Below are 9,908 nucleotides of genomic sequence, written 5' to 3'. Positions count from 1 at the left end.
TTAGAATTATTGTTTTCCGTCTTAATGATTTGAATAACACGTAACTGAAAAGACTTCCAGGCAAGGAGGGGGGTCACAAACGGACCGCTTAAATCCCAAGCTCGCCTTAGACAGTTTAGGTCTTTTTGACAAAGTTTTTCAGTCTTGTGGATACGCAAATCAAAGAAACTCGAAACAATAAGTGAGAAAAGAGATTTATTAAAATATGATTTTTTTTTATACATAATATAATGTGGACACCCCCTTTTTATGTTAACACGCACACCAAGACACATACAAATACATGCACACACACTATAATATATACATACACCCCAGCATGCAACAGAACTTGCGAAAAGGTTGCATTAAAATATCAAATCACCTTTAAAACATTTGAGTTCAAATTCCAAGGTTGTAATATATATTAAAATATTATTTCACCCTTACATGGTATGCAATAAAGGACATATGAATGAATACATTATGCAAAGTGATGTACTCGGTCAGATGGAACAAATGGTCAATTCACTGTAAAATTTAAAGTGGCTTTATAGCAGAAGCAAAATTCCAAAATTTTCTGTATTGTTTACGTGAACAGTTCTTGTTACTGTTCACGATTGGTTAAAACTTAGGTGGATGAAGTTGCATTCACCACAACGTTTTCTTCCTTGATTCAAATACAAGAAACAGAGTGTGTTACATACAATTTGTACTAAATGATGATGAAAAATAATCTAAGAGACAATGAAATGTGAGATTTAGCATCAAGTAGTGTAACGCCCCAATTTTTCATTAATCATAAACACGGGAACGTTACAAAAAACTCACTTTTCTTTATTTATAAATGCGGAACTATATAAAAATAAAATTCTTCAATAAACAAATAACTGTAACATTTAAATTTAAATAATTGAAAGCGTATCTAACCATAAACATAAATTCCTAAATAATTCAAATAATACGTTCTGAATAAAATTAAACAAATTGCTAAATTTAAAACAGCAAACTTATTTCTTTTTCTCTACTCTTCATTCACTTGGCAGCCTGCATCACCAATTCTCCACTGCTCCAATCGACCAGAACTAATCTGTAAAATTAATGTAAGAGTGAGTATTTTAAAAATACCCAGTAAGATACGTGCAAATTTCCATACACAGATATATAACAAATAAATAATACACTTCATACCGCTCTTCTCTTATGGAGTATATCAGTGACCAAGCGACACACCCATCTTAGGTCCTCTTAATTTCCATGTAGAAATCTCATATCTCTTTCTCTAGAACCCGAAGGTCCACTAGCATTCCATGCATATTTAATCGCATATAAGAGCATAAGGAAACGTAAACACTTTGCACATAAATGTATCTTACCTTGATATTAAAATTCCAAAAATATGAATGTGTGTTCCAAATTTCTGAATTTCTTGACTGCGTCAATAAAATTAGCTTGCTTTCTCTTCAAAATATTTTACCTCTCTCTACTGCGTGTGTATAATTTCTAGGATGTATTCTGATCTTTCTTTCTCTCTCTCAATGGTTTTTTTTTCTTGTCGGGCAGTGTGCCTCTAATTTCTTTCTCTCTCTCTCTCTGATTATCTCTCTCTATTTGTGTGGTCCATCCCCCTAGGCACACTAGGTATTTATAGTGCAGGATTTTTGAAAAAGCGGGACACTGCACCATTAATTTTTATCTTATTCAACCAAAAAGATTTATTGGATATGTACAATACACCTTTGTTTTTATCCAAATCACGTGATAAAGGTTCCATCAACAAAGTGATATGATTTATATAGGACAAAACAGTACATACTATTAATGAGGTGGAAGAGTCTTGAGAAAGGAATTACAATAGCTATTTATTTCAACTCACAAAATCTGGTCTAGAATTTGGTGAATTATTTACTTACGGAAGTTTGATACTAAAATTCTAATTGAATAATGGATACAGGGGTTTAAGATATATCATATTGGATTAGCACTAACAATTAGCATTTATCCTAATCAAATTAGGATTATGATTAACAATCAAAATTTATCATAGCCTGTGCTTGGGATTATTATTATTATACACGTGCAGTCATGATTATCTTAAAACTAAAATCATAAATCAACTTCAATTATTCATCAAATCTAGCATCTTGAACATAAATATCTATGTGTTATTCAATCTTACTATAATAGAGTACGGTGAACAAGATTTCTATTACCAAAGCAAATATTAAAATTATTTGACTACTATTATCTGCCCTTTTCTTTCTCCAAAAGAAAAATAATATTAAAATAAAATCATCCTTTTTCTACAATTTCTTCACGTGGAAATCTAGCTACCTTTATCAACTCCCAAATCAAAACAAATAAATTAATTATTAAAATAATACACTCAATCACCATACACGTGGCAGCTTCATGATATAAACTAATCAAATAAAATACTATAAAATACCAATTTCCTCAAAGGTCAATATCTTAGGCTTAACTTATCCGAATTAATTTTTTCTCGGGCCTAAAATGCATAATTAAATACGAGCTATCTAACGAGTATAATATTTATATACTTATACTCACTCTATCAAAATTCACATATTTGACCCGAAAAAAAATTTAAGAATATATTTTGACTTAGTCCCTCGACTTTCGAAATAATATAGATAATAAATAAATTTTTATTCAAAAATTTTGGGATGTTACAACTTTAGTATAGGTGACATGGTGAGGTCAACCCTTCATGGCCGAGGCAGAGTGTTAACACGCTGCAAGGAAGAAGTGCGAAGGTCCTAGCCTTACAAAAGGCATCTTCCTAGGAGACCTTCCATACATATTTGCTAATACTCCTCAATGTGACAACTCATTGCAACAGTTATTTTAGGGTCAAATTGTAAGCCTACAAACCAAAGGTTAGACCTAGGTTCTAAAGGGGTAACTTTTCAAAAACATTATATATCCATAAATGCACATAGCCTATGATAGATTAGATGATAAGTCGGGGGTCAAGATGATGCCATGTGTCTTTCTATCTAACAATCAATATCACACCCCTTCTTCTATAAAAGCACACACATTGTGTCATTCAAATGTAATGCAATCTAATATAATCATACTATAAACTAGATCTCTCTATATTCATTCGAAACTCTCTCTAATCCAACCCCTCAACACTTTGTGGCTCACGTCTCTAGCACATCCCACATCCCCTTTATTCGTACATTGACTGACTTGATCATCGAAGTACACATCATCGCCTTCCCCATCATTGGTGAACGCCACGTGTGACTTACTATTTGTCAAATTGTACAAGAAAAAAGATTTACATGGATGTGAGAGGGCCCAAGATCTATTGGCCATATCATTCATACATTTTTTTCAGGTCATCAGTCTCTATGTGTAATGCAAGGTAAGATACTTTTTAGGTGAAACTATGAAGTGGGTATATCTCTCTCTCCACAATTTGATCCTTTTCAAAGAAATACCTTCTATAGAATTTCACAAAATAATAATAATAATAATAATAATAATAATAATAATAATAATAATAATAATAATAATAATAATAAAAAAAAGAAAATTTCTATTTTTCTATTTGTTCATTTGAAACTCATAAGTGTACGATATCATGAATAAGTAAGAGTGGGAAAAAGTATTTTCCCACGATAATTTATATATCTATAGCTAGGAAATCATATAGTTTAACCTTGCATGTTTTGAGTGAGTTTTGATTTTTAACTAAGAATTAACGAAATGAAACTAAACATTGAATGAGAAATTTGAAGAAAAAGTTGAATATGAAAAGGTTGCGCACATCAACTCCACTGCCGTTTTTCCACTTCAATTGTCAATTTCCCAAAAATCGATCATTACTAACTCGAAGCAACATAATGGTTACCAACCTCTCAAGTAGGGTTAGACCTATTTTTTACATATGAACCTCTCATATTTTTGGAAAATGTGAATACATAAAAAGCAATCAAAATTAGAACATTCAATCAAGGATCAAGCAAAGCATAATGTTACATCTTTATCTCCTATTGAATTTTATGATGTTTGGTGTGCAACTACTAGAATTTATTTTCGACCTCTCAGAAGTATCACAAACCAATCACATAGCAATTGAGTATTTGAAAGTCATTAATAAATATAATATAAACATTCAACTAATAATAATTAAAATTAAAAGGGAAAATTCAAGTTAAAATGATTTCTAAATATCAAAACATGTGCAAAATATGTGTTCAAATGTAGACATAGACATCCAAAGAGGTAAGCCAGTTAGTCAGTCAATCATGACTGATTGGATCCTACAGGTTAATAGATTCTTAGCTACCATTTTAAGGGTTTGATCTAATCCAACTTGAGATTAAGTTTGATGTCATCTTAATTATTTCTTTTAATTTTTCACTTATATTTAATTGTGTCATGAATTCAATACTTTCAATTACCTGATCAATAATTGAATAAATAGATGTTAGTCAATAGAGGCAGTCAAGATAGGGGAATTTAGGTTTGATCATTAGATTGACGCAACATAGATTTTATGTGTTTCGAGAAAAAGTATAGGATCTATGAAGATTACTCCATAAAAGAACCAAGACTTTGATAAATTCTTAATTTTAATTCGGAATATAGACATTGGAGTTGAATCTATGATTAATTTCTAGCCGGAACTCGAGAGAGGGGAGAGAAATATATTAAGGTTCTTGCTTTTAAATATGGGAAAAATTAATTGGAATAATTGGAAATCATTGAATCATCATTGAGAGTTATGTGAAATCATTCCCTAGGCATTCATCAACTTTGTCACAACAAATCACATTATACTAGTTTAAAACATTCATTTAACTAATCATTCATCTAAATAAAGTAGAAGTTACATAGCCCCACATGGGGTGACCGAGTTGGTGGAGTAGGTGAGTGCGGGAGCCTTTGGTCACGAGTTTGATTCCCCTTATCAATACTTTCTCGGTCGAGTTTGTTGCACAGGGCTTGCCTAGTGCGGTTTACTTGACTGGTGTGATTTGCAGGCTATGGCGTCAGCTCGATGGTTTACCCAATGCGCACGGCTGCAGGTTCCCCCGTCATAAAAAAAATAAAAGAAGAAAAAGAAAGTAGAAGTTACATAATTATAATACTTAGTAAAAATTGAATTACAATTCCTGTGGGTTCGACACTTTTTACTTCATTACTATACTACAAAACGTGGCACCGTACATTATAACTTTACGACATGAAAGAGGCAAAGTGGGATGTTTGAATACTTTGAGAAAATTTGCCTTCGCCTGGTTAACCTGTAGCAACAAGACCTCTCCTTGTGACACTTCAGACATTTAGATGATACAATTAACATACACATCTGTTTCACTCCACTTTACCTCAGAAGTTTCAAAATGTGTATTATTTTGTGACTATTAAGTTGCTCCTCATTTAAAATCAGTTCCATATTTCCTAAAACCATTAGATAAAAAATAAAAGTAATCTCTGGACATCTCATACTGATATTAAGTCAAATACATAGATAATTATATTAACACCCAAGTTTTTGTTAATTACACTACATTTTAAGTTTAATTGTAATGAATGTCCCCAATTTTTATTCCTTTTTTCACTTATATTAATAATTTTTCCTTCATATTCGTATTCTCAATTTTTTATTTATTTGCTTATCTTGTTTCTGATAACAATCTTGTTAAACATTTCATTAGAATGGCTTAAAAGAGTTATTTGTCTCTTGTAATTATATAAATTAAAAACTACAATTATAAAATTTTGCCAAAAAAATTTCTCTTATCATTCCAATGCACCTTAATAGAATATTTGAAAAAAAAATAAATCAAATATTTATCAGAAATAAGACATGTTAATGAATTGAAGGTAATTATACAAATGCAACCAAAAAATTGAAGATGTAATTATAAAAATTAAGTAAATAAGCCGTTACTGCAATTAAAGATGTAGTGCAAATAATAAAAATAGAGGTTTAATTATAATTATCCATAAGTAAACCTGACATGCTCGAATAAAATAAGACAAATCTACTCTTTACCCGATACATACCACCTCAAAATGAAACTATACTAAGCCGAAGATTCAACTTTAGAAGAATCATTTGAAATGTTTATTAAAATTATTTGCTAAATGGAAAAGGTTCTAATTTAGACATCGTTAAAATATAATTTTTTTTTTTTTTTAATTGACCTCTCATTCATTTCTAATAGATGAATAGGCACGGAATGTTTGGTTAACACCTCTATCACTACCCCGTCTTCCGTATAACCGTGTCTCTCGCTAACTCTTACAAGTCTTCCCAATACTATTATTTCATAATGTCCTTGTCATAGCAATAAATAAATCCTTCTATAATTTTGGGTTAAACCACTATCCTATAATCTCCCAATGTTATTATCAACATCTTTCACAAATAGAAATTCAATCAAATCAAATCCTCAATTTATTAATGAATTTGGAGGAAATAATTAGATTCCTGTTTCAGACCTTTCCCCTTATCGATATATTGGCCTTTTCATATAATAGAGCCCCCCTCCACTGTTGCATCAGCCAAGTTTATATATACATACAGGTAGGGCTGGACATTGTCCTATTCAGTTAGGTTCTCCTTAAAATAGAACCGAACCCGAATTTTCGAATATTTAGTAAATGGAACTGTCAAGTTCAAATTTAATCTGGAACCGTTCAGGTTCGATTCTATTCAATTCTGCCCGGTTCCATTCGGTTCATGGATTCTATACGATAATTAAATTTTTTAATATTTACAACAACGCTACATTAATTCAACTTATGATATGTTCAATCTTAACTCTTACAAAATAACGTAGTCCAATCTTATGTATCTTTTGCGCCTCTCCTAGTTAAGTTTTTCATAGATTTGATTCTTAAAATCACAGAAAGAGAAAGATAGCGAACTCACAATAATGAAGAGAGACATAGTTGAACTCCCAATTTGTTTTTCTAGAATAGTAGAAACGACGATAGAATAAAAGATTTTGATAAAACTTAGATCAGAAATAAGAAAAATCATATTTTGAGTTTCGACTAAATTAATTAGTTAGCAAATTTATTTAGAAAAAGTAAAATAATTTGACTTCTTTAAGATAAATAAATTAAAAAAAATCAAAAAGATTTGGTTCTTATTCGGTTCTTGATCTAGAACCGAGAACCAAACCAAACTCGTTATTTCTCGATTTAGATACCTTTTTGAATATTTAACTTAAAAAGAATCACTGGACTAGGTTTGATTCGATTCAGTTCTAATCGCATCGAGTTCGATCCTATTCGATTCGGAAATTTTGTCCAGTACTATATATGGGCAGAGAGAGAGAGAAGAGAGAGAGAGAGAGAGAGAGAAAGATAGCGAACTCACAATAATGAAGAGAGACATAGTTGAACTCCCAATTTGTTTTTCTAGAATAGTAGAAACGACGATAGAATAAAAGATTTTGATAAAACTTAGATCAGAAATAAGAAAAATCATATTTTGAGTTTCGACTAAATTAATTAGTTAGCAAATTTATTTAGAAAAAGTAAAATAATTTGACTTCTTTAAGATAAATAAATTAAAAAAAATCAAAAAGATTTGGTTCTTATTCGGTTCTTGATCTAGAACCGAGAACCAAACCAAACTCGTTATTTCTCGATTTAGATACCTTTTTGAATATTTAACTTAAAAAGAATCACTGGACTAGGTTTGATTCGATTCAGTTCTAATCGCATCGAGTTCGATCCTATTCGATTCGGAAATTTTGTCCAGTACTATATATGGGCAGAGAGAGAGAGAAGAGAGAGAGAGAGAGAGAGAGAGAGAGAGAGAGAGAGAGAGAGAGAGAGAGAGAGAGAGAGCACAAATAGGAGCCTCTGATGGTGTAGTCCTGCATCTCCACTGCATCAGCCAAATATTTATATATACATACAGGGGGCAATTATAGGAAGATTAAATAGAAAAGTAGGCTTTGATTGATTATATATATTCTGATGGTGCAATTTGCAGCTGCCAATACTATGGATTTTGGAAATTTTAGTAGTATTAGCAGTGTCAGCTTCCACTATAACTCTGATACTAGTTTTAGTTGCAGATACTTCTATTTATCATCAGCCATCTTGTCTCTGTCTTCCTTGTGTTTTGGAAGTTCCAATTTAACGCCCTTAATGGCTTTTATTAACCCTTTTAGTAGGTCTATCTCTAATTTAATTTCCAAGCCTTTCTCTGAACAGGGGACAGCTTGATTTTAAATTTTCTGGATCATAATTTTTTCCACTTTTTCCAATGCTTTTCTTGGTGAATTTACTGCTTCTATAGGGGTGTAGTAGCACAATCTATTGCCTCTTGAACCTAATTTCAGCTACCCTTTTGTTATTTTCTTGAAAATTTTGTCTTTTTATAGTCAATCTTCAAGAATACTCTCTTATTGCAACGCCCCTTTTGTTCTGTTTTAGAGAGCTTGGAAGATTTCTTTTCTCTCATTCAAGAAAATGTTGTGCCTTTCTCTTCATGGGCTTAATTATCAGCAGATGAGGATGGTTTCTGGTGGGGTGAATGCATCTTCACCAGCTATGGCTTCTTTGGGATCTTGTGGCAGGTATTTGATCTTCTTTAATGCAAAAATGTACTATTTTTATTGTACTTGTTTATGTAAAGTTACAGGATGTGGATTGGAGAAGCATTTGTGCTACTACTACTAGTACTTGGCAATTCCCAATATCCCTTTATTCTTTACTATCATCAGGTATGAATTTCACGGTTTTGGTGGAATTTGGAGTGATTTTGGGAAAGGAAAGAGGAACAATTTGATTGCTACACCTGGGAATGCTGCCCTTAAGAAGTGGAGATTGAGTAATTTACCTCTGTGTTCTTCTGCTCTGGATGAATCCTGAAATTCATCCAGAGCCGACATCTATAAGGAGGTTGGAGTTTATTTCTTTTGAAATAATGTATTCTTTTGGTTTGATCTAGTTCTATTGTTGAATTAATAATGAATTTTAGCCATGCAGATGATCGATATCAGTTGTTACTTTGTTTACTCATCTAGCCACGTAGTAACACAGTTGATTTTGAGAATTTACTGCTAATTTTGGAAATATGTGAAATTCTTTTAGTCCGTGATTTATATTATGATGATCTATCAGGTTCTTGAAGCTGCTAGGGAAAGATTTACTCAGGAAATTTCTTTCCAGTTCAGGGACAAAGATATCTCACTTGCGAAGGTAGTAATTTATTCTCGGTTTTCACTTTCTGTTTTAGATAGTTAATGTGCAATAAAAAGAATATATACCAGAGTGTATAAGCTGTAATCGCATCTAAATTTACCCCGGTGGCCATCCAGGGGGGAAGGTCGCCACTCCTTAGAATTAGTTGGGCGAAAGTGAGACACCTGAGTCATCAAAATAATAATAATAATAATAATAATAATAATAATAATAATAATAATAATAATAATAATAATAATTTGAATATATACCTTTCTTGATCTTGTTTCCTAGTTGATCCTCTTTAGTTAATGTGTCCATGATATCTTGAATTCCAATTGTTTGATTGAACATTCTCTATAATTGAATTGCTGCTAGCATTATGGTGCTAATGGTAACATTATCATTTCATTTTCAGTTTTGTGATTGGTCTTCTCTTTTCCCGATTTGCTGCTACCACTTAGCGAACAGTTGTTAAAATATGTGTGGCTCCAATAACCTCTATATCTTCGTATGACTGACAAAATATGTACAGTTGCTGAAGTCCACATATTGAGTTTCTTCGTTCTTAAAATGATACAAATTAGCGGCATATCTTTTGTTTATGTGTTTCAAATCTTTTTCAGTAGGCTTTACTTTACATTGCTGCTGAAGATGAGGCGTTTTTGAATTTAAATCGGGAGACGGACTCCCATTGACTACATAATGAAAGGAGAGATTTGTCATTACCTTCT

The 9,908-nt window shown here is 31.8% G+C and overlaps 1 protein-coding gene across 1 annotated transcript in view; it reads left to right on the top strand.

Annotated features, from left to right (window-relative positions):
- The first annotated feature begins 7,856 nt into the window (after positions 1-7,856).
- LOC111387346 overlaps positions 7,857-9,908 on the top strand; it is an 84,910-nt gene continuing 82,858 nt past the window's right edge. Inside the window, exon 1 of the mRNA XM_023011900.1 lies at positions 7,857-8,567. Within this exon, the coding sequence (XP_022867668.1) occupies positions 8,461-8,567 (107 nt within the window). The 5' untranslated portion in view covers positions 7,857-8,460. The remainder of the gene's footprint in view (positions 8,568-9,908) is intronic.

This window comes from Olea europaea, unplaced genomic scaffold (genome assembly GCF_002742605.1).
Source record: "Olea europaea var. sylvestris unplaced genomic scaffold, O_europaea_v1 scaffold399, whole genome shotgun sequence".
Taxonomy (NCBI): domain Eukaryota; kingdom Viridiplantae; phylum Streptophyta; class Magnoliopsida; order Lamiales; family Oleaceae; genus Olea; species Olea europaea.
The sequence above is the reverse complement of the archived record's forward strand: the minus strand, read 5'-3'. Positions and strand labels throughout refer to the sequence as shown.